Source organism: Histomonas meleagridis (assembly GCF_020186115.1).
Source record: "Histomonas meleagridis strain 2922-C6/04-10x chromosome Unknown contig_39, whole genome shotgun sequence".
NCBI lineage: Eukaryota > Parabasalia > Tritrichomonadida > Dientamoebidae > Histomonas > Histomonas meleagridis.
In genome coordinates this window covers 75,651-101,974 of record NW_027150882.1, presented here as the reverse complement: position 1 = coordinate 101,974, position 26,324 = coordinate 75,651, and the positions used below count along the sequence as shown (strand labels likewise).

General features: G+C 28.7%; 7 protein-coding genes across 7 annotated transcripts; 2 read left to right on the top strand and 5 right to left on the bottom strand.

Annotated features, from left to right (window-relative positions):
* Positions 1 to 2,613: 2,613 nt before the first annotated feature.
* On the bottom strand, positions 2,614 to 3,564 carry GO595_005729 (putative casein kinase 2, alpha subunit; the record flags this gene model as incomplete). Its single annotated transcript, XM_067919004.1, has 1 exon — positions 2,614 to 3,564. The coding sequence occupies one exon, from the start codon at positions 3,562 to 3,564 to the stop codon at positions 2,614 to 2,616; it is 951 nt and encodes a 316-aa protein (XP_067774108.1).
* Positions 3,565 to 13,110: 9,546 nt separating this feature from the next.
* Positions 13,111 to 14,142, top strand: GO595_005728 (aldo/keto reductase; the record flags this gene model as incomplete). The annotated part of the gene is made up of 1 exon (XM_067919003.1): positions 13,111 to 14,142. The coding sequence occupies one exon, from the start codon at positions 13,111 to 13,113 to the stop codon at positions 14,140 to 14,142; it is 1,032 nt and encodes a 343-aa protein (XP_067774107.1).
* A 2,981-nt stretch (positions 14,143 to 17,123) lies between these two features.
* Positions 17,124 to 18,158, bottom strand: GO595_005727 (uncharacterized protein; the record flags this gene model as incomplete). The annotated part of the gene is made up of 1 exon (XM_067919002.1): positions 17,124 to 18,158. One exon carries the CDS (start codon positions 18,156 to 18,158, stop codon positions 17,124 to 17,126), a length of 1,035 nt encoding a protein of 344 aa, XP_067774106.1.
* Positions 18,159 to 19,200: 1,042 nt separating this feature from the next.
* Positions 19,201 to 19,758, bottom strand: GO595_005726 (uncharacterized protein; the record flags this gene model as incomplete). Its single annotated transcript, XM_067919001.1, has 1 exon — positions 19,201 to 19,758. One exon carries the CDS (start codon positions 19,756 to 19,758, stop codon positions 19,201 to 19,203), a length of 558 nt encoding a protein of 185 aa, XP_067774105.1.
* A 406-nt stretch (positions 19,759 to 20,164) lies between these two features.
* GO595_005725 (Transcriptional repressor tup11-related protein) lies at positions 20,165 to 22,291 on the bottom strand (the record flags this gene model as incomplete). The annotated part of the gene is made up of 1 exon (XM_067919000.1): positions 20,165 to 22,291. The coding sequence occupies one exon, from the start codon at positions 22,289 to 22,291 to the stop codon at positions 20,165 to 20,167; it is 2,127 nt and encodes a 708-aa protein (XP_067774104.1).
* A 119-nt stretch (positions 22,292 to 22,410) lies between these two features.
* Positions 22,411 to 22,743, top strand: GO595_005724 (large subunit ribosomal protein L31e; the record flags this gene model as incomplete). Its single annotated transcript, XM_067918999.1, has 1 exon — positions 22,411 to 22,743. One exon carries the CDS (start codon positions 22,411 to 22,413, stop codon positions 22,741 to 22,743), a length of 333 nt encoding a protein of 110 aa, XP_067774103.1.
* A 23-nt stretch (positions 22,744 to 22,766) lies between these two features.
* Positions 22,767 to 24,536, bottom strand: GO595_005723 (UDPGP type 1 family protein; the record flags this gene model as incomplete). The annotated part of the gene is made up of 1 exon (XM_067918997.1): positions 22,767 to 24,536. One exon carries the CDS (start codon positions 24,534 to 24,536, stop codon positions 22,767 to 22,769), a length of 1,770 nt encoding a protein of 589 aa, XP_067774102.1.
* Positions 24,537 to 26,324: the final 1,788 nt, after the last annotated feature.

Sequence of the window (26,324 nt, the reverse complement as noted above, 5' to 3'; positions counted from 1 at the left end):
AATGCTTTTTCATATTGTTCTAATCTTAAAACAATTACTATCGAAAGTACTTTAACATATAATCGAAACTTTATTAGTAATTGTGATAATTTAGAAACGTTAAATATATCAGGGAAAAACGAAATAACAAATTTCGCAATTCGTAATTGTCCATCATTAACAGAAATTACATTAATTAACGCAACTTATATTTTTGAATCTTCATTAACCAATTTTAATTCATTAAAGAAAATAACATTTATTAATTCAAACATTACATTTAAACAATATTCATTTAGTAATTGTCCATCATTAAAAAGTATTATACTTGATGAAAATTCATTTATTAACAAAATCGAATCATTTGCATTTGATAAATGTTCTTCATTAGAATTTGATTGTTCTAAAGTTTTATCAATAGAATCATATGCATTTCAAGATTCATGTGATCAAAGTTTTACGTTTTATAGTTCGATAATTCCTTCATATTCAATCAAAGGTTCATCCACATTAAAATATATTCGAATTGCTCCAACTGTTACTAAAATTTGTGCGCATTTCATCGAAAGATGTAATAATTTTATGTCATTAGAATTCTTAGAGCCAGAAATTAATGGGAAAGATTTAATTATAGATGATGAAGCATTTTGGAAAATGGATACATTTGAATTATCTTCAAGATTACCTAAAAGACTTATTACAATTGGAAGAGAATCATTTTCAGGTTGTACAAAAATCACAGGTTCATTAATTATACCTCCAAATTTAATATCAATTGGATCCAATGCATTTGCTAATTGTAATGGTTTAAATGGAATTTTAGATTTTTCGAATAGTACTAAATTAGAAATGATTTCATCATATGCATTCTTAGGTTGTACTTCATTAAGTGGATCATTAGTATTACCTAATTCACTTAAAGAAATTGGCGCATATGCATTTTCTAATTGTAAATTTGCAGGTCCATTAAAAATACCTAATAATGTACAAATAATTAATCAATATGCATTTGCGTTATGTTCATCATTTACAGGTTCTTTAATTATTGGTGATAAAGTTGAATATATTGGTGAATATGCATTTTCTGAATGTAAAGGATTTAATGGACAACTTGAAATTCATACGAAAATACTTAAAGAAATAGGTAATAATGCATTCTTTAGTTGTGCATCATTAAAAGGCACATTAAATTTACCAAACACATTAATATTTATTGGCGATTTTGCATTCTTTGATTGTCGTGGCTTAGAAAATCAATTAATATTACCTGAATCTTTAATATATATTGGTGATTCAGCATTTGCTTATTGTGCTGGATTTACACAAATATTAACATTCCCTAAAAACATTTCATATATTGGTCGAAACGCATTTTTACAATGCAAAGGATTCACAAAAATTTATTTTGATGAAGAAACATCTAAAAATGAATCAATTGTAATTGGCGATAAAGCATTTGGTAACTTAGCAATTCTATGTTTAACAAATGTGCCTAAAACATGTAAAGGTAATACATCTAATAATAGATGTTATGACTCAACTGGATTTAATTCGATGCAACAAAAGAGTTCAATCATTGCTGAAAGTTGTGAATTAAATACTGCATTAGAAGTTTTAATAACATTATTTGGAGTAATTTCAGCAACTGGCGTTTTTGGTATTATTTCAGCATTTGTTAAAGATTGGTTTAATAACATTTATACAGTTAAAAAACGAATTACAGCAATTTTCGAAACAATAATTAAATGGGCAAAAGATAAATATGAAAAAGAAAGAAACGAAAATGAAATTATTCAATACACAATAAATGAAATACAAAAATATATTAGAAAGGAATCAAAGAATCCAAAGTTTAACTTGAATGAAAAGAAATTAAAGGATTTGCTTGAGGCCGCGTTTACGTCAATATGGTCTTCAGTGCCTTATGACGTAATGTCAAATGTGTTGGAAAATTGTTTTAATGGAATCGATTTCGAAGCTATTGAACAAAGTCATAAATTGGCTAAAAATGAAAAATGTTGTTCGTGCTTAAAAAGAATATTTAAGAGAGAAAGTAACAAAGTTGAATTAAACTCTTTAAGTGGAGCTGAAATTAATATGCCAATTATTTAAAAAAAAAAATTAATATACATAAACCATATGTAGAATCGTTATTTTTAATGACTTTTTTCAATTTTAGCTCATCAATAAATATGAAAAAACCTCTTTCTCATCATTCTTTGTTTTGTGGTCGGAAAAAAAAGTGAAGTAACAAATATGACAAGTGCAGAATATATTGGAAAACATGCTTTTGATAAATGATATATTCTGAGTATGCTTTTCTTTGATCAGCTTTGTCAGAAGAATTGTTGCTTATGCATTTTTAAATGCTATTTTTTATTATGAAAATGTAACTTTTATTCAGTGTGAATTTATAGGAAACTATGCATTAAAAGGAACAAATTTACAATTCATGAATTTACTTAATCTTATATCACCTGGAATTTGGCATTAAGTGAAAGATAGTTAATTATATTTGCCAAATATTCATATGTTGGATAACAGTTTTTATGTTTTTATGCTTTTAGAGCAACAATTTGTCAACAAATAATAAATTTAAAATAAACATTAATAATATTTCAATTTATATATAAATCAAATGTTTGCTTGTTCAAAATAAGGATGTTTCATTGCTTCCACAGCCGTTATTCTTTGCTTGTGGTCAATCACCAGCATTTTTGAGAGCAAATCTAATGCTTCTGGTGTTGCCACATCTTTATTATATTCTGTCACAAAGCTTGCAAACGATTTCTTTTTATATTTCTGTATCTTTGTTGCGACATTCGGAGGCAGCGTAAGAGAATATTTTTCCACATAATTTACGATGTCTCTGCACCCAAAGATCTCTCCAAGGCGAATCACTTGGTCATCGTTGTCGTGGCCTTTAAAGAATGGAATGCGACCAAAGAGCAAAGTTGCAAATGTGCAACCCAAACACCAAATGTCGAGGCTTGTGTCATATTTAGTATATCCGAGTAAAAGCTCCGGCCCTTTGTAATGCTTTGTTGCGACGCGGACAAGGTATTCTCGGTCTGGCTGATATTCTTCTGCCAATCCCCAATCAATCAAACTGACAGTAAGAGTATCTGGATCAAACATAATGTTACCAGGCTTGACATCCCGGTGCATGATATTGTGAGAATGTGCATATTCAAGGGATTGGAGAACTTTATAAATGTATGTTGATATTTGTACTGTGGTGAGATGACGTAGAATTGTGCGAATTGGAACATTCTTTGACCAATCAAGAATAAGTGCTATTGATTTTGTGTCTTTATCACTAACAACGTCTAATAATTGAGATGTGTTTGGTGCTCCCCGCATTCGGCGTAAAATATTAATTTCGCGTTGTATTCGATCTGGGCGAACAGGTTTAAGAACTTTTATGACGCATAATTGGCCATTTTCTGTTTTGCCTCGAAATACATTTGAATATTTTCCGCGGCCAACACGGTTGCAAATATAATACTTGTCAATGTCTCCAAATTGATATGACTTTGTAGAATCTTCGTTTGGAGAAGTGCCGGGATTTTGGCTCTTCCGCATCTGATCGTTAACCGTTGTAGGAAAGAAAAATTTCACCAAAATTAACCTAACAAGAAGAAAAAAATTTTAACATAATAATTACATAATGCTTGAAACGGTAAATTTTTTAAAATCATGAAATTTATGAAAAAGCCTATATCTCATTGAATGCAATACAAACTTCATTCTAAAAATTTTATTGGCTTCCAAAACCATCTCATTTCTTTTATTTTGAATTTGTGAATGAATCATTTTTAAATCAATTATTGGAATCCACTATTTTGTGACAACATCATCATGTAAATAATGAGTTGTATTTTTGTTAGTCGCATTCCTGTTTGCAACAAAGGAATATTTAATTGAATCAAAAATAATTGAAATCTACAATATCCTATTATTCCAGAATTAAATATTAAATGTTAATTAACATAATTTCGCTCTCAGTTGTTTCACAAACCATGCACAATTAAAGATATTCGTAAAAAATTTTTTACAAATTAATATTACTGTTTCTCCATCTTTGTATCATAATTTTATTAAAAGACGACAAAATAAAATTGTTAAGACCACAGCCTATCCACAGAAAAAAGAATGAGATAATTTATCAAGGAGTTTTGTTTAAAACATATTTCAAATTTAAAAAAGTATGTGAGCGATTTGCCGACAAAATTGATTTTTAATTTCGATGAAATTGGTTAACAGGAATGAGCCAATAGAAAAACAAAAAAGGTAGTTGTCCCTTCATTATTGAAAAATCTCAGAATTGAATATTGTGTGGATAGAGCAGAAAAAAAGATCTCATTAATTACTACTATTTTTATGGTGATGTATTAACACCATTAATGATAACCTCAAGAAAGATTCTTGATAATGATGCTATATATATATATATATATATATCATTTAATTATTTAATAATTTCAAGGATGTAATGAGATGTTTTTATTTCACTAAATTTTCTTAACGGTGCACTCCCAATTTTCGGGGCCGCCCCAGGTCGACGATAGATATTAATGTAAACGGTTCTATTGAATACATTATGTTGAAATTTTTTCGAACGATTATTTTTTCCATAAAACATCTATCGTCTTCCATATACATATTTTTTCAGGAAAATAAGGGGATATAGTTCAGTCTACCGTTTCACTTTTATTTTTCTTGAAATTAACACATTTTCTTTACACTGATTCTAATTAGCTTTTGTAATGCGGTTATTTTCCTAGCATTTTGGAAGTACTTTTGGCGCGACCGTTATGCTCTGGAAATACAATTGTTTGTGTCAATTTTTGTTTGATACTTTTGTTTCTAGTGTTTTTTTGTGAACATTTGATCTTAAAGTTTATTTTAATATTATTAGTAATATATGATTTATTTCCATTTCGTATTGAAAATGATGATTTGATGTAGAATAGGAATCTGATTCAAAATTTTCGTTTTTGCTTTATATTTTTTTCACTAAGTAAATTTACTATTTCTGTGTAACCTTTTTGATGTGCAATTTGAGTTGCAGTAAAATATTGTTAAAACATATTCCAAATTATTAAAACATATTTCAAATTATTAAAACATATTTTAAATTATTAAAACATATTCCAAATTATTCAAAAGAATATTTTTTGCATTAACATCAATTCCTTCTTTATCTAAAAGTAATTTTACTATTTCTATATTATTATTTCTAACTGCTATATGAAGTGCTGTTTCAAATTATTAAAACATTTTCCAAATTATTAAAACATATTTCAAATTATTAAAACATATTTTAAATTATTAAAACATATTCCAAATTATTAAAACATATATAAAATTATTAAAACATATTTCAAATTATTCATATGAATATTTTTTGCATTAACATCAATTCCTTCTTTATCTAAAAGTAATTTTACTATTTCTATATTATTATTTCTAACTGCCATATGAAGTGCTGTTTCAAATTATTAAAACATATTTTAAATTATTAAAACATATATAAAATTATTAAAACATATTCCAAATTATTAAAACATATATAAAATTATTAAAACATATTTTAAATTATTAAAACATATTCCAAATTATTCAAATGAATATCTTTTGCATTAATATCAATTCCTTTTTGTTCAAGAAGTAATTTTACTATTTCTATATAATTATTTCTAACTGCTATATGAAGTGCTGTTTCAAATTATTAAAACATTTTCCAAATTATTAAAACATATATAAAATTATTAAAACATATTCCAAATTATTAAAACATATATAAAATTATTAAAACATATTTTAAATTATTAAAACATATTCCAAATTATTCAAATGAATATCTTTTGCATTAATATCAATTCCTTTTTGTTCAAGAAGTAATTTTACTATTTCTATATTATTATCTCCAACTGCCATATGAAGTGCTGTTTCAAATTATTAAAACATATTTTAAATTATTAAAACATATATAAAATTATTAAAACATATTTCAAATTATTCATATGAATATTTTTTGCATTAACATCAATTCCTTCTTTATCTAAAAGTAATTTTACTATTTCTATATTATTATTTCTAACTGTTATATGAAGTGCTGTTTCAAATTATTAAAACATATTTTAAATTATTAAAACATATATAAAATTATTAAAACATATTTTAAATTATTAAAACATATTATAAATTATTCAAATGAATATTTTTTGCATTAATATCAATTCCTTTTTGTTCAAGAAGTAATTTTACTATTTCTATATTATTATTTCTAACTGTTATATGAAGTGCTGTTTCAAATTATTAAAACATATATAAAATTATTCAAAAGAATATTTTTTGCATTAACATCAATTCCTTCTTTATCTAAAAGTAATTTTACTATTTCTATATTATTATTTCTAACTGCTATATGAAGTGCTGTTTCAAATTATTAAAACATTTTCCAAATTATTAAAACATATTTCAAATTATTAAAACATATTTCAAATTATTAAAACATATTTTAAATTATTAAAACATATTCCAAATTATTCGAATGAATATCTTTTGCATTAATATCAATTCCTTCTTTATCTAAAAGTAATTTTACTATTTCTATATTATTACCTCCAACTGCCATATGAAGTGCTGTTTCAAATTATTAAAACATTTTCCAAATTATTAAAACATATTTCAAATTATTAAAACATATTTTAAATTATTAAAACATATTCCAAATTATTAAAACATATATAAAATTATTAAAACATATATAAAATTATTAAAACATATTTCAAATTATTCATATGAATATTTTTTGCATTAACATCAATTCCTTCTTTATCTAAAAGTAATTTTACTATTTCTATATTATTATTTCTAACTGCCATATGAAGTGCTGTTTCAAATTATTAAAACATATTTTAAATTATTAAAACATATATAAAATTATTAAAACATATTTTAAATTATTAAAACATATATAAAATTATTAAAACATATTCCAAATTATTAAAACATATTCTAAATTATTCAAATGAATATATTTTGCATTAATATCAATTCCTTTTTGTTCAAGAAGTAATTTTACTATTTCTATATAATTATTTCTAACTGCTATATGAAGTGCTGTTTCAAATTATTAAAACATTTTCCAAATTATTAAAACATATATAAAATTATTAAAACATATTTTAAATTATTAAAACATATATAAAATTATTAAAACATATTCCAAATTATTAAAACATATTCCAAATTATTCAAATGAATATATTTTGCATTAATATCAATTCCTTTTTGTTCAAGAAGTAATTTTACTATTTCTATATTATTATTTCCAACTGCCATATGAAGTGCTGCTTTAAATTATTAAAACATATTCCAAATTATTCAAATGAATATCTTTTGCATTAACATCAATTCCTTCTTGTTTAAGAAGTATTTTAACAATTTCTGTGTGACCTTTTTCAGATGCTAAAATAAGTGCTGTATTAAATTTTATAATAAAAATTTAAATTGTATTTTAAAATATCAAATTGTTTTAATAAAATTTCAATAAAATTTTCATACACTTCTCTTTAAATTAATATATTTATGATCAATAAGGTAGTCAAAAAATTCTTCCTTAATAGAAATCTCTGAAATCTCTAAAAAATTCAAAGTAATATTATTATTTCCGAGGAAATATAAAAAAATAAAAATATTTCCTGTACTAATAGAATTGATGATATGATTCTTATTGATATTCATTCCTTCTTCTTTTAAAAATGAAAGAAGATCAAAATTATCATGTAAAATACATTCTTTTCCTAATTCTTCTAAATTATCATCAGGATTAATTTTATTTTCAGAAATATATTTAAAGATATCATTTCGATGAAACATAATTGCTGTTTCATAATCATCTTCGAATGATGAATGATTTTGTTCACATAAATGAATGATTTCTTCATTTCCACCTGCAATTGCATATTTACCTGTATTTATTACATTTGCTCCATTCATAAGTAAATATTTAAAACATTTAACTGATCCAAAAAAAGCTGCATAATCAATTAATGTAACATCATATTTATTAATAAATGAACATCTTTCATAAAGTGATGGTTCAATTCTTTGATTAAAATCAAAATTTGTTTGTGATGATATTTCTTGAAGTTTTTCTATTTCATCATTTCGAATTATTTTTGCTATTTCATTTGGATTATGTCCTTCTTTAATTAATTTCTTATGAAGTTCAAAATTTTCAGAAAGATCTTTGAAATTATTTTTATTTTTGAATTTAATCCTTTGAGATTGCAGTTTTATGAATTCTTCTTCTGAAACATAATGTATATAAAAAGGATTATTTTTATTTTGAATAATTTTTGATTCTATTAATTTACTTTCAATCATTTTTTCAAGAAGATAATTTGATTCTTCGTTATTAATTGATAATAAAAATTGAGTAACAACATTAATTAAGGCATTATTTGATTTTATTTCTGCTTTTTGTAAATACTTGATGCATAATTTTTCAAATCCTTTGGAAACAAAATATGAATAAATAATTCTGCTAATAATGTGAAGAAATGAAATTGGAAATTCTTGAGAAAAGTATTGAAAAGAAGATTCGACTGATTGTTCAATATTTTCCTCATTTAAATCGAAAATAATTCTCTCAATAGCTTGCAATATTTGAAGGTTTTCGTTATATTTGAGAATCGATTGACTTTGATTTCCCCCCACTTGAAATAAACTGATTAATTGAATAAATAGGTTTTGTTTGTATTTTGATCGACAAAGGGTAGTTTTTTGGAGGGATCGTTTTACCAGGACATAACGGTCGTCATAAACGGTCGCATCCGTGGTAAAAGCCCACCGAAAATTGAAAAACCCGCCAATAATATTATTCCCTCCAAAATTGATATCACAAATCAATTATCTGAATTTCTAATATTAGACACAGATAATCTTAAATTACAATGAGGATTTATGCAGCATAATAAGTATTCAGAATGTTTTATTGCAATTTTAGATTTTGGCCCAGATATCGAGTTCTTTTTTTGCACAAAATGTCATACATGGAAAAAAGTCGGAACAACAATTTCTCATATTAAAATGCATTACAATACGATTAGTTATAACGATGAAATATTTGAAAAAAACACAGGCATCAGTAGGAATTGGCAAAATAAATTAAATAATTGCATTGAACTATTTATTTTATTAAATGGATATACATATAAATGTATAGAAGATAAAAACCTGCAAGTGATTCCTGGGTTGTGTAACATAAAAAGCTTACAATTAAAATCACGTAGAATAGCAAACAAAGTTAGAGGGGTATCAAAAAATATATTATCGCAATGCGATTTTTGTACTTTATCTATAGATGAATGGTGTGATTTAACAAAACGTCGGTTTCTTGGGGTTTCTTGTCATACTCAATTGGAAGGTGAAATGAAGTTTTTGACAATAAGTCATGTATCGCTTGATAAAGTGATTGCTTGTGATGGAAGAGACCACTTAGCATCAGATGAAATTTGTGGTATAACAAATTCTATTATTGAAGGATATAATATTAGTGATAAAGTATTATTAATTGTAACAGATCGAGCACAAATCATGAAATCAGGAATTCAATAACTAAATGACTTAAGACTACAGCAAAAAAGCCCTCTAATCCTTTGGGGAAATTGTGTATGTCACGCTTTTAATTCTCTTTTAACCTTTTTTATCAAAGAAATTAATCCTTTGATAACTCCAATTCGTTAATTTACAAAAAAAATTAAAAAATTCAGAAATTTTTGCATCATTTTTAATTAGAAAGGAATCAAAAATTACTCGGATTTCTAGTTATAATGAAGTAAGACGGCACAGCCTTTTCAAAATGCTAAATCATATGCAAAAACTTAAAAATGAAATAATTGAGTTAATGCGAATTGAATTTCAAGAAGTTATACCAATGAAAATTTGGAATAATATTGAAAATATAATGAGTATCGTACAAATTGTAAAAAGAACAACAAGAGCACTCGAAGGTGAGAATTATACAACAATATGTTATGTTTTGCAAGCATTTTACTCTATTTATTCTTGTTTTTCTGATCTAAGTAAAAAAGGTATAACATATTTAGAGGCTTTTTAAAATTGGCATATATATTCTAATGAAGTTTTTAACTGAAACTGAATATAGTTGGAGTCCTCTCTTGGAAGTTGCATGCTTTCTTCATCCAGGATTAAATCATGAGGTATTACTTAATCATAACGATATGGAATTAATTTTTAATTTTTTTGCAAATGAAAATGGCAAATGGTCTTACATTACACAAAAATCAGCTATATTACAATTAGCGAATAGTAATCTAAAAAGCAAAAAAGTTAATATTCATTATTCATTAGAAGTAATAGATATAGACGCTTTAAATAAAAATAAAGAAGAAAGAAAAGATGATGTAAAAGATGATGCATTATTCGATATGATGTCATTAGTTAAAGATGATGAAAAACTACAAACAAAAAATGAGAACCTTACAATCCATGAGGAAATAAATGCGTATAAAGCACAATGTATAATTGGTGAATATATGCCAAATCAATTTTGGAACAAAAAAATCCCTCTAACTTCCAAAACTAGCAGAAATTGCAAATAAAATTATGTCGATTTTTCCTTCTAGTGCTTCTACAGATAGACAATTTCCTTGTAGCAAAAGGATTCAAAGTTTAAGATAAGCGCATATGTGTGATGATGTATTTGAGGATCAAGTTCTCATTGCTTTAAATCCAGAAATAACAGAACAAGTATATAATATTTAAAATGATGAAAATAAATAAACTTAAATTATTAAATTTTTATTGAGTTCAATTAATTTTTACATTTCTTCACTTTTTTCACTTTCTTCATCACTTTCTTCTTAATCAATGATGCCCATTTCAATTCGATAAGTTATTAAAATAATATTAAGAATAGGATTATCAGTTATTTTATCTATTTCTGAATCAATTGACCATAATTGCAAAGAGAGAATAAATTTTGCAATTATTTTTCTATATTTAAATAATAATTCATCCCCATGTTCGACAATTACTTCTATAACTCTGTTTATTAGAGACTGAATATTGAAAATTGATGGTAATTCGTGTTCTTTGATTTTTTCATGATTTAAATAATATGTAAAATTGATAATTGCTTGAATTTCTGCTTCAGTTAAAAAATTGTTGTCCTCTTCGACTCTTGTAATTGCTAATTTTGCTTGGAATTTTGATGGTATAATGAGTTTATAAGTTGATTTACTTTGCATTTTATTATAACGTGCAACGACAAAACCGTTTCGTCTGACTGATTTTAAAATTCATCAAAACCGCCAGACGACTGTTTTGACAGTCAGAAATCGTCAGAACGAAATTCAAAACTAAACGACAATCATTGCATTTAATTTTTTTAATTTAATTTTATATGATACAAAACGACACTTATTTTATTAATTTTTATTAATTTAATTTCATCTGGCGTAAAGAGTCACTTATCGGAATAAATAAAGAATTCGAAAGCATAAACTATACAATAATTTAATGGAAACGACCGTTATGCCCTTGAAATGCGATTCCTCTAATTTTTTGTTGTGAAAAAATTTGAACAAAATTGAATACCAATCCGAAACAATGAAAATTTATGTCACTCGTATTTTGAATAAAAATAAAATAAGCTTTATTCAAGTGAATATTGAAAACTGACTTTTTGAACGGATACTTGGCCTTTGCCAAGGTACTTCAATTATCAAAAAAACCAATTTCTTTCCTTATTTTTTCATTTCATATATAAGCATTATATCAACTATACAATAATTTATATATCAAATCAAAAAAATTTATCAACTCATGAAATATAATTTTTAATCGATTAAAAAATATTATTTTTTCCACAGCAACCGGTAATACAATCGAAAATACACATAAAAGTGACGAAATCTTAGATCATTCATTTGAAAAAAAAGCAAGGTACAGAATTTTTTTGAATTGTTTACTTATTAGGGTGGTACAATTTATAATACATAACTACAATAATCTAGTCTAGTTGCTTTGTGTTTTTAATACAATGGTGGCATATCTTTTACTTTATAAAATTTTGTCCCCTGTTTGTTGCGAATTGTTCGAATTGTTTCATGACAAAAATTATAATTTTTTGCTTGATCTCTCAGAGTTAAAATATATACAACGAGTTCAATATTATGTTGACCAGATGAGTAAATCAATATGTCAGGAAGTTTTTAAAGAAATCAAGAAATATATTTCCATTAATTGCAACATCAATAATAGAATTATTAATTTTCATTCCTTCTTTTTGTAAATATGAGAAAATTTCATAATTATTATATAACTTACAGTTTTCTCCTAAATCTTCAAAATTATTAAATTCTTCTAATTTATTTTCATAAATATATTTAAAGATATCATTTCGATGAAATTTAATTGAAGCTTCATATGCACCTTCAAATGTTGAATGATTTTGTTCACATAAATGAATGATATGATTAGTTGTTTGATCAAAATTAAAATCATTTAGTGATGATATTTCTTGAAGTTTTTCGATTTCAACATTTTTAATTATTTTCGCAATTTCATTCAGATTATATCCAATTTATATTAATTGTTTATGAAGTCCCCAATCATTCTTTGATATTGAAAATTTGATCAATAATTAAATTATAAGATATAGAATAAATATTATCATATTTACAAACAATTGTTTTTGCAAAAGCATATTCAATAATATTTTCTTTGGTCAGATTAAAAATCAAATGTTCAATAAATAATAATATTTCTGGTTTGCTCTCATGTTTTTGGTCTGTTTTTTCATCCTTGAATTGACGTTCCATTTGAAGATTAATTGCAATCATGATGAGCAAAAAAACGGTGGCTGATAGAAAATTCAATAAATATACGATTGTTTTAAACAGAAATCAAACTCATACCAATTCTAATTTTTGCGTATTTTGATAAATCTCATAGAAAATATTAAATAAATGAGTTTAGATTGAAAAAATGGGGTTCTCAAGATCTGAGTAAACTTTTTAAATGTTCACAATTTTTATCGGTTCAGGATATTGAAAGCATTTCTATCCTCAATCCACTTCACATAAATTTATGTTCAAGAAGAACGAAAACATGGAATACATTCAACTCGGTAAATCCGATTTAATTGTTTCACGTATATGTTGTGGATGCATGAGCTTTGGTGATAAAACTAAATGGATTCATGAATGGCTTCTTGATGAAGAACAATCAGATGAAATTGTTAAAAAGGCTTTAGAACTTGGAATCAACTTCTTTGATACTGCTAATGGTTATGCCGCAGGTACATCTGAAGAAATGCTTGGTCGTGCAATCAAGAAATTTGCTAAGCGTGAAGATGTTATCATAGCCACAAAAGTATACTTCAATGAAGGACGCCTTTCAAAGCCCGCAATTCTTCGCGAAGTTGACAGGTCACTTGCACGACTTGGAATGGATTATATCGATTTATTAATCATTCATCGTTGGGATTACAGCACACCAATTGAAGAAACAATGGAAGCTCTTAACGAAGTTGTTAAATCCGGCAAAGTTCGTTACATTGGTGCTAGTGCAATGTATGCATATCAATTTCTCAAAGCTCAAGAAGTTGCTCGCCAACATGGATGGGTCACATTCATTTCTATGCAAGATCATTATAACTTAATATATCGTGAGGAAGAACGTGAAATGTTTAAATTATTGAGGGAAGAAGGAGTAATGTCAACACCATATTCACCACTTGCATCTGGAAGACTTGTACGCGATTGGGATGCAGAAACATTACGAAGTAAAACGGACGAAGTCGCAAAAGGAAAATATGACTCAACTCGCGATCAAGATATGATAATTGTTCAAAAAGTGAAGGAAATTGCCGAAAAAAGAGGAATTTCAAGAACACAAGTTGCACTTGCTTGGCTCCTTAGTAAAAGTATTGTTGCAGCACCAATTGTTGGTGCGACAAAGGTTCAACATTTGGTCGATGCTGTTGGTGCTGTAAAGGTTAAACTGACTCAGGAGGAAATTGATGAGTTAGAAAAGCCATATGTACCACATCATGTTGTAGGACCACTTGATCCAGAGGAAGCAGAGGCACATTTCAACATGATCATTGGTAAAAAGTAAAATAAAAAATAAATCTAGGTGTTATTGTTGGTCTGATAACAAAATATGAGCATATGTTAGGATTTGTATTTGTTCATTGAAAAAAAAAATTTTAGTTTTTTTTCCCCTTGATAACAACTCAATGAAAACCTGATTTTTTATAATAAAAATTGTGATTTTTGAGTTCTTTGTTTATAGATGTTTTTATACAAAATGATTTTAAACGTTCGCCGTTTATCCACCAATAAATTTTCTTTTATTGTATGGATCTCAGGAAATTCTTAACAATTAAACCAAGAGGTCACACAAAACAGCAAGTTAAATTCAATGGGATTTATTCTAAGTATAAATGGACAATCCAACAAATTTCGGAACAAATTTATTCTAATAAATTGACAAATATAGTTCCATACACAAGTGATATTACAGACCATAATAATATCATTTGTTCCATTTGTTATAATTTTTATCCTTTAATAAATGAAACAAATTGTTGTCATCAACATATATGCACAGAATGCTTTGCTGCATGCATTGATCCAAAAGAGCGCATGTGCCCATTTTGTCGTACAAAAAATATTACAGTCACTCCTAATCAAAAGAAAGAAAATTTAAAGATTCAAGATTTTGACGATTTACAATTTGAAAAACATGAAAAAGAAATTAGAGAGGGGATTGATTGGGACAAGATGAAAGGATACAGTGATGATGTTATTGCTATGTCAATACAGTTTAAAACAGATCCATCAGTTGTCAGTGAATTAATGGCATCTGGCAAAACAAACGAACAAATTGTCCAAATGTTAATGGGAAAGTATATTCAGCCAGTTGTGCAAACAAAACAAAATCAAAAAACAGAGAACACAGAAAATATTAATAAACAAAAAACGCCAACTGTACATGAAAGTAATAGGCAATACATTTATATCTCTGATTCTGATTAATAAAATTTGTAAATATTATATGATATCTTTTTATATTTTTAGCGCACATCTTATATAAAGAAAAAATTATTATATTGAAACAATGTTATCTCTTTCCTGAGGATTTTTATTTTATTGGAAATATTTGAGAATTCAAAATTCCAGTGCAAAGTTTTTCTCGATTTCATTCTGATCTGATATATAATCAAAAATTATGCAATTACATTTGTGATTGTAAGATTTTGATTATTCCAAACATTGTAGCAAAAATTGAAATGGGTGAGTTTTCTTTATGTTGATAACACATATTATTAAAAAAATTGTAAAAGCTATTGGAGATAATGCATTTTTGAGCTGTGCTATACATAAATGTATTTATCTCTTTCTAGTATTTATAGTTCATATTTATATTCATTTGTTACAACAAAAATCAGCTCGACGTTTTTATACATTCAAACTTCGATTATATTTCATAATAACATGAATTATATCATCATTATACATTTTTGTTTGTTGTGAATATTTTAATTTTTATACTGATTTATATTTTATTATTGGAAATAAAAAAACAACAAATGATGACATAATATATATATTTTTTGTTTATATTATTATTGGTGTTTTAATTGCTGTATTTATTATTATTTCATTACTTATTGTATTATTCATATTTGAAATAACAAACAAAAAAGTGAAGAAAAATCGAAGAAATCTATAATTTTTTTGGTTGAATATTTTAAAAATAATAATGAAGAAGATCCATTGAAAAAGATTCAAAGAAGACAATTTTGTTATTCACATATGATATTAAATATCATTAGCTAATGATTTTTAGCTATGCTTTTTTTTCCATGTCCTACGACAAATCATTACTTAAATTGCCGATATAACCAAAATATTCTTGTTATAATGCAAAAATTCTATATAATTTCCTTCTATGATCAAGAGCTTGTTGACATATATACCAAAGTAATAATCCAGATTAATGAAAGTTCGAAAAACGTATAATTATTAATTATAATTAACTTCCAATTTTCCTAAAAACCTGTAGAATACAATAAAATTGCATTACTAAAAATTTGCTTCGGTGATTAATCATTAAAAAAATGATGTGAATATTTTTTTCAAATATAAATTAATTTTAACATATGATAAATATATGTGTCAATGATCGAAGAGGAAAATCGATGAAAATCCCGAATAACTTATTTATGTATTACTTTCCGATGATTTATGGAAAAACGCAAAAAAAATTGAATCATGCCGTTTTTTTATGTATAGAATTATCGGATAATTCACTGAGCTTTTTTTTTGAAAATTGAGAGCTCCCGAAAATACAACATCATATCACTAATTTTCATGCCACCACACCACGGACCAAGAGGACATGGAGGACATCACAGACCACCACCACGCCACAGGCCACCACCACCACATCATGGACCACATCATGGACCGCATCATGGAGGTGGTGGATGTTGTACACTTTTGTAATATAGAATCAAATGTTGTTACAGCATAGAAGGAAGTCATGGCAACAATTGTGATTGTCTTTTTATTTATATATATTATAATATGTTCATCATAAGTAAAACTATGCTTTTCTCCTTATATTTTGATGAAATTCAATGGATTATTCTGAGCATTAAGAAAATTTGAATAAAGTACCCTATCAATTTTATCTGACGGTTTTGCAATGACTTTGTAGAAGAAAAAATATCATTCGATAAACTCGTTACAATTAATATTTAATACAATTAATCGCAAAAATAAATCATAGTTATCTGGGATAATAGATTTGATTGATAAATGGCATAAATAATAGCAAAAACAAAATCAAATTGTATCTCAGAAAAAAATACTGTGCAATATGCTAACGTGTTACGATTGATTTTGACTTTTTAGAAGAAAAATACCAAACTAGTGATGATTTTTTTTTTCATATCCAATATCGACAACACCAAAAAGTTTCGAAGTTTCTGTAAATTATATTTTGCATCTTCTTATGTAATAAATTTTTACAATTAAATTTTTCATACCACATACAAATTTAACAACATAATCACTTTTATTCCTTCTTCATGTGCATAGTGCCTTCATTACTCCCTTGTTTGCCACCTTTGTTCTCATTTTATCGTCGGTATACAAAAGTCCTTTTTCGAACAACTTCTTCAAACTCATTACGTCCGCCACATCCGCCGCGAATGCGCCGTCAGAACTCTTACACAACTTCTGTACGAACTGTGATTTCTTCACAGCCCTCGTTAAAGCGTTGTTTACTATTTCATTGATTCGATTTTCTTCATGTTCAATCGCTTCGTCGATGTTTATGCCGAACTTTAAGTCCTCAAACACATGCGCAAGCGCGCCGCCGTGCGCGCCGAGTCGTGTGGATACTCTTCGAAGCTCATACGCACTAAATATCTTGGAGCGAATGAGGATTTCGAATGCAGTTTCGTTAAAGTCTTGCGAACACGAAATTCGAATCGTGTTTAGTGATGAAAGATGAGAAATGTTATTAAGAATCGAAGAATCTCGAAGCTCTATCACCGTGGGAACAAAGTTTGTGTAAAGGTTTTTACGTGAAAGGGATGATGAAACTATATGATAAAGTGATGTATTAATTAACGTATCGCCGGAATGTAAAAATATGACTGGCCGAATGGTATCAGAGAAACTATGAAGAACAGAAAAGAAGTTATAGATGCCATATGTGGAAATAGTGTTGTCTTTGTTGAGAATTTGATCAATTGACTTTGATATGCGAAGATAGGTTTGTCCAAGTTGTGAATCAAGACCAAGTGGAAGAGAAATTGACTTGTTCATGCTTTTAGGATTAAGAGACTTAAGAATATCTGCAGATAAATATGGGCGAAGCTTAAGAAGTCCATCAAGAAGAGATGTCTTAAGGTGGGAAACAAACTCAACTTCTGTGGGGAATTTGGATGCATCAAGATTTAAAACAAGACGCTGTTTAGTAAAAAGATCTTCTGCAAGTAAATTAAGAGTTTGGGATTTTCCACTTTCATAAGGGCCAGTAACAAACATTGTGTTTCTAGATGGTAGTGTTTCAACATATCGTTTAAGAGATGTGTTTAACGTAGAAGATAACATAAATGGAATTCGAGTATTATTTCGTACAAATGTCCTCCTCATGAATAATATGTAGAATAAGAAAAGGGCTGTTATTAGGAATATGCAGAATAATGTGATGTTTTTCCTTGTGAATGTGTTTCCCATTTAATATTATCTGACTTTGTTAGCGGTTACTTCGACGTCACTTTTTGTCAAATTCAATCTCTAGAAAACTTGGAACCAAAAATATTTTTTTTTAACATTTAATAAACTAAAATTCTTTTTATTTCTTTAATTTTTTTTTGAAATGTATAATCTAACATTGTTTTTTGAATCAGGTATATTTCTTATATAAATGATCGTGAATGCTCTGCATCCTTTCATAAATATACCACTTATATTTTCAAGTAATGGTAGATAAAGAAATTCTAAGCCTGAGCCTCATTGAATGCACCTTCAGAAATATTTTTGATTTTGGAATGTTTAAAGTTTCCAGTGACGAACATTCGCGAAAAGTATCATTTCCAATGTAACATTTGGTAAATCCGCAGCTTTTAAAGGCTTGTACATATAAAACATATAGACAAAAACGTTTCTAATAAAAGGTAAACTTATTGGTAAAAATTTACCAAACACATTTCATTTTGCAATCTTTAAAGATCACAAAAATTTGTTTCAAGTGGAATGCTTATGGAAACATTTTCAACATTCCAATCAATTTTTTAAAAATTATCATTACAACATCATAATCTGTAATAACATGACTCGAAACTGAGGGGCTACGAATTTTATTCCAACTAGTGAAATTGATCATATTTATCTGCAGATGTGAATTTTTAATATTAGTATAACTTTTAAAACCAGCTTACCACAACTTAAGAAAAGAAAACACAATAAAGAGCATGAATTCACGAATATTCATAAGATTCATGATTTAAAAATTTTATATAAATAAAAAATTTTGTGTCAAAGTTCACATCATTAAAGAATACACTTTTCTAAAAATATATACCAACATGAACAAAAATTTTAATATTTTCTGATAATGATTATTCACCTTAAATTTTCAAAAAATTTTGGTTCATCTTTTGGAGCCAGTTCCATTTTCTTTTTTCTTGGTATTCAGCAAAAATGAAGGAACTGTCTGATAATATGATTGATGTGAAAAAACAAGGGCACGGACAATAGCCTCAACATTTTCAGTTTCACGACGATTTACCTCACTTCCAGGAGTATTTGACGCTGTAAGAGCTATAGGTAATGGAATTGGAACTGAAATATTTGCAACAGCAACTCTTTTTGAGAGTTCATTGGTTTCTTCAAATAACTCAAAAAGCTCTTTAGTTCTCATTCTTGTGATTGAAAAACGATATCTTGGAGTTTGTAAAAGAGTTGATACAACCATTCTTCTTCTGATTATATTATCAGTTGCATTTTCAAAAACCTTTTTGGTCAGCTGCTCTATAAATAGACCACCAGCGTATGACAAAAGTACAGCTGCTTTTTGTGAAATTCCTCGTTGAAATGGATTTTTATTGGAATGAAGATAAAGAGGTTGACGAGCAACACGCTTCACCGAGTTGACTGGGAATGGAAGACCTTGAATCTTTTCTTCTATTGCTTCGGCAGTTGGATCCATCTGATATTGTTTTATAAACGGTTTTGTGTTGCGTCACTTTTGTTGTAGAGCTCTCATTAATTGCGCAATCGTCTTACATAGGTGGTGACACTTTAAATACCAACACAACATATACTTTTTTTGGGTAATATACGGATAAATTCAGTTGTATTAACTGTGCAAAGGCTCAAGAAATCATTTCTTTGAAATTTTTTCGAACGATCATTTTTACATCAGATGTCTAATCTTGTTGCTAGTGCATACATAATGCAGCAATTTCATTAAAATTGATATTTGGTTATACTGATTTTTGGGAATGTTTTTTTTTTGGTTGAAATTTCGATCTGGTTAATGGTTAATATGAAAACCGTTTATCACAGTGTATTCAAATTTTAACGATAAATTTTATCACGAGTTTTTCTTTACTTTACAAATTTATAAATTCCCACATCTTAATTTGGTTATCACCTCCTCCAGTTACAAACATTTGTAGGTTTTTGCTAATTTCTACTGTCAGCACTGAATTTGTATGTGATTTTATGCAATAAACCATTTCCCCCATTTCCAAATCTGTCAATATTGCTGTTGTATCTTTTGATCCGCTTAACAACCATCTTCCATCAGCGCTTACATCCAAACAAAGGACCACATCCTTGTGCCCATTAAATGTTTTTACCTGCTTAATTTCGAGATCATTTTTGGAATTTTTACCAATTTCCCAAACATTAATCTCAGGGTCGAGGGAAGCTGTCACTAACCGGCTTGAGTTTGGGATGAAAAACATTGAATGAATAATTGCGTTCTGGCAATTTATTTGGGAGATAATTTCATTATCGTTAACATTCCAAATTGCGATAGATGAATCCCCATAGCTAACTACGATCAAGTTACTATCTGGAGAAATAGACAAACAAAGTGATTCCATCGGAATATCTCCATCTTTTTTGATCAACATATTTGTCTCCGAATAATTTTGTAATGAATAAACAGTAATGCCATTGTTAGTAGCTGACGCAAAATATGCTTGGTTCGGTGCTATTTTGACTTGATATATCTTATCAAATCCGGTGTTGATATCTTGAATAAGTACAGATTCTGGTCCATTAAAAACAAAGATATGGTTTTCTTCAATAGAGCAGAGAAAGCGTTTGCTGTCATTTGCCCAAGCAATTGATGTTACGTGATAATCATTTTCAAGAACATAGCGAAGTATTAACTTATCTTCATCAATGTCATAAAGACGAATACACGTCTCGCTACAAATAGTTAGATACCTGGAATCTGGACTAAATGATAATCCAGAAATTATTGAGACTTCTGAAATTTCTGCAAATAAACTTATCTTGAGTGGTGAATGGATGCTTTGTGGTGGAACTAAGGTTTCTATCTCCCAATTGTCAAGACCTTCTTCATTATCTGAATTAGGAGCATTCCCATCACTTTCAAACATACTGTATTGTAACTGCTTGGGGCTTTCGGGACTAGCCAGCGCACTGGGTGATAAAGAATATTCGTCCTGACTAAATTCACTAGAAATTGATAATGTATCACTTTCTTGGGTTTCGGAACTAGCTGACGCACTGGATGATAAAGTATATTCGTCCTGACTAAATTCACTAGAAATTGATAATGTATCACTTTCTTGGGTTTCGGAACTAGACGATCCACTGGATGATAAAGTATATTCGTCCTGACTAAATTCACTAGAAATTGGTAATGTATCACTCTCTTGGCTTTCGGAACTAGCTGACGCATTGGGTGATAAAGTATCTTCGTCCTGACTAAATTCACTTGGAATTGGTAAGGTATCACTTTCTTGGCTAACTGGCGCACTGGGTGATAAAATGTCTTCGTCCTGACTAAATTCACTTGGAATTGGTAAGGTATCACTCTCTTGATTTTCGGGACTGGCTAGCGCATTGGATAAAGGAATATCTTCGTCCTGACTAAATTCACTTGGAATTGGTAAGGTATCACTTTCTTGGCTAACTGGCGCACTGGGTGATAAAATGTCTTCGTCCTGACTAAATTCACTTGGAATTGGTAAGGTATCACTCTCTTGGTTTTCGGGACTGGCTAGCGCATTGGATAAAGGAATATCTTCATCTTGACTAAATTCACTTGGAATTGGTAAGGCATCACTTTCTAGGTTTTCGGGACTGGCTAGCGCATTGGATAAAGGAATATCTTCATCTTGACTAAATTCAGTGGGAATTGGTAAGGTATCACTTTCTAGGTTTTCCGAAGGCAAACCTTCTTCGTCGGACCAAAGTTCTTTGAAATTTTTTTCCCTTTGTATTATTTCTTGTATTTTAATATCTTTGTATGTTTTGTTTTCTTCTTGGTAAACTTTACTTTTCCTTTTGATTATTTCTTCTTTCAGATTTATGAAATCATTAGCAAGTTTTTGCATATCTTGAATTCTTGTATGTATTGTATCTTCTAATGTTTGAATATCTTCTTCAATATCTTCTTTTATAATACATAAGGTCTCATATTGATTACAAAGTTGATCGAGAATTTCCTTTAATTGGGATTCAGTCAGGATGCTCATCTGGGATTTTATTAACGTCTTCCATTTTGGCCAGAATCGATATTTTTTTAACGTCATTTCGATAGATATTCGAACAAACTCCTCTCAAAATAACGGTTTGGTCCCACCTTTCTTTCGTAATGCCTCTTTTCCATACCAAACAACAAGAACCAAAAAAGATTGAAACCACAGTTCATATCCAAAAGCTTGTTTATGACTCACGCCGTAAGTTAAAGGCACAAAAAGCTATCAAGGAAATTGTTAAGGTCGGTCAAACCCTCATGGGCACAAAAGAAGTTAAAATCGATCAAGAACTCAACAGCCGTGTTTGGTACAGAAGCAGAGCAAATCCACCAGCACGTGTTCGTGTTCTTTATGAGCGCAAAGTTGATGATGATGGCAAAATGTTCACAACAGCCTCATACGTTGACGTTCCATCATTCAAGGGTCTCCAAACAGAAAAGAAAGAATAAACAATTCCTTTGAAAAGAATTTATCAAATCATCATTGGTAATGTTAATGTTGAACCTACCAAACCCATTTTATCTAACCCTTCACCACCATAAGTTGTTTCTGGTAAGAATTCCAACTGTCCTTCACCTTCCAATGTAATTTCATTTTCTTCAGCCCATCTTCTATGCAAGGCTAATAAGAGGTCTCTTGCAGTTTCTGGTGAATCTGTAGGTGCGCCAGAAGAATTCTTAACAGGAGCAAATTCATCTTCTCTATTACATTCGACGATAACAACGTTTTCGCAATACTCAAGCGCATCAAAAATAAACCTTTCAAACTTTTGCACATCGCTCAATTCAAGTTCGCCCTTATCATTCAAAACCATTTCTTTTTTGTTTGCGATGTGATAAGGCAATTCAATTTCGGCCACTTTTTCTATAACCTCGATTGAATACAATTGTAATGCAGTGTTTCCATAAGGATACAACGATTCTTCACCTTCAGGGATTTCAGAGTATTCTATGATCACTGTTTTCCCATCACGCTTACATACTGTGCCCATTTTTTCTTTCGGTAGCTTCCGTATAACTTTAATAGCAGCATCTCCTTCTTCATAGATCATTGCACCTACAAAAAATGGATCTGCTGGTCGTGCAAGTGCATTATCGATTGGATGAATATCGACATATCGAATGCCTAATTCCTTCATTTGTTTAAGTGCTCCTGATTCTTTTAATGCTGAAAATACTGCACCATTACCATTTGGTGCTGCACAAACTTTTGTTGGATTACTTAAAACAAATTCGCCATTAGAAAGTTTTCTTGCCGGAAGTTGTTTTTGCTTAACTAACATAACATGTGTAAGGCCGAAATTACGATGTTGAAGAAGATATGCTGCAATTGTTGAATGTGTTGATTCGGATGTTAATATATAGACTGGTATCGGCTTCGGATTTTGCCCATACGATAGAAGCATATTGTGAAGTTTACGAATACGACGGAGCTGAATTTCAAGTAATGTCATTTTTGATGGGATGTCAAGTTCGATCAAAGCTTTTGGTAACGGGGCCCTTAAACGGCTCCCTTGACCCCCTGCCATGATGACAACAGCAACTTCACCATGGCTAAGTGCATCGATACCATTTGCAACTACATCTTCATTAACAGAATCATAATCAGTAAGTTCCGCTATGGATTCAAGTTTGCCACTAGATTTGCCTGCATCAAATGTTTTTTGATTACTGAAATCTAATGTCTTAAGTTGATATGCTAATGAATTCCTATCAATTGGATTGGCTGAATTTGCAAATTTCGTAAGTTCGGGTGGTGCATTTTCTGGAATTTGAATAGGGAAAAAGTGGAACGGAATAAGTGCTGATGCTATGGATTCAGTCATAAATTTATCCATCGTATAAAAGCCACCTGTAATTTGTCCTATGAGTTCATTGTTTTCAAGTGAAATACCTTTTTCTATTTGTGCAGTAAAATCATCCGGTATTTGGAACGTAGGTGACATCCCAAAACCAAATTTATTCTTTGTTGAATCTGCAACGGAAGAAAAGATATATCCATAAAAATCATCAAATTCACGTTGAACACCAATTGAAACACTTACATAATAATCAAAACCTTCTGTTTCAAATATTCTTGTAACTGTTTCGCTTTTTGTATCTTCTAGAGTACGATATATTTTTTCATCTTTAAAATCTATTTTTGTAATAGAAGGCTGTGATTTCTCATCAAGGACTTGTTGAAAAATTGTTTTGGTTGCTGATAATACTGAAGGATTGCTTGAAAGTACAGCAATTTTCATTCCAAAAGTGAAATCAAACAAACATATTCAAACCCAAAATGGAAAGCAAAATCCAATTAAAAATTATTACGTGGATTTCATATTTTGTGATTATACTAGCCAGTCTCTTTGTTGTTCGAAAGTTTTATAAAATAGAATATCAATTGCTTAGTTTAGATAAAAAGACAACTCAAGCAAATGATCCACTTAAACAATTTTTATGCGATATTAATGTTTCATCAGTGGTAAATAGTACCAAAAGGGATGTGGTTCTTTTATTTGCTTCACATTTTGCATCAGGTCTTATACTTACTATCAAATCTCTTCGTTCCACAGGTTGCCGTGCTCGTATTGTATTATTTGGTGGAAGCAGTTTTACATCTGATGCTGAAGCGCAACACTTTTTATCTGCCATGCATGTTGAATTAGTACCAAATTGTGATGAAAGAAAACAAAGGCCATATGTTCCTCATATGTTACGATATGAATATGAATTAGAATGGCTCATTAAGCATGAAAATGAAGTTGATCGTGTTTTCCATACAGATTCATTTGATGTATTTTTCCAAGGCGACCCATTTTCTTCAAATGTACCATACGATTCTCTCAAATTCGTTGTGGAGCCACATCAAATCCGAAATTGTGGTTGGAATTATGCATGGTTTCAAAGTTGTTATGGAGAATCAGAGCTCAAAAATTATATGCATAACTTTATTATTTGCAGTGGTACAATATGCGGCGACTGCTCTTCATATATTTCACTTTGTAGGTTAATGATTGAACAAAGTGAATGGCTGCATTGCTATAGTCCGAGTATGGATCAGCCAATTCTCAACTATTTGGTGTGGAGCGGCCAACTGAGCAAAGTCGGAATAGAGTATTCGTTCACTGGTTGCAACGAAGGATTTTTCACTGTCGGTTGGTGTGCACTTGATCAGCATGTGGATATAAATATCCACGAACAAGCAATTTCGGAGAAGAATACTGTTCCAAATTATGTGCACCAATATAATAGAATTGAAAATTTGACGAATTTCTTTTACCAAAAATGTGGAATTCAAAATAACAATAAATAAATGTTGGATTGTATATGAAATTTATGTTTTTGCAATTTAAAACTCATTAAAATATATTTATTTTGATAAGAAATATTCAGAACAGCTGCTGCTCATTATAAAGTCTATCGTTTTTCACTGAAAATTCATTATCGTTATATTCAATATTCTGTAGCAGCGATTTTGACTGGAATAATTTATGCTAAATATTTTTACTCAAAAATTTAAATATTCATATATTTTTACTTTGTCGTTTAAACTGAACAAAGTAAGTCAAATTATTATAAAATTCTTATGACTGAAAAGCCATCAATTCAACCAGTATTTGCTAAAAAGATCCTAAAGAAAAATCAAGAAGTTGGTAAAGTTTCAAAAGGTGTACCAGTTTTAATTTCTTATATCACAGAGTTATTTATCCAAGAAATGATTTCAAAACTTCCATCAGATGCCTCCAGTGAAATAAAAGTACCAGACATAATTAAGGTTATTAAGGAAAATAAGATATATGACTTTCTTCAAGAAGACATTCCAAGATTTGAGCAATTAATAGAACCTGAGACCACAACAAAAAGGAAAGCAGCAGCTGAATAATTAATAAAATTTTATATATAAAAATTAGTTTACAAACTATAGTTTTTATATCATAAAATAATTTAATCATATACACATCCTATGATTATTTATCTTTCAATAAGTCATTCCAACCCTTTGAAGGAACCTTCTGATTAAAATCATCAAAGTTTCGAATTTATGA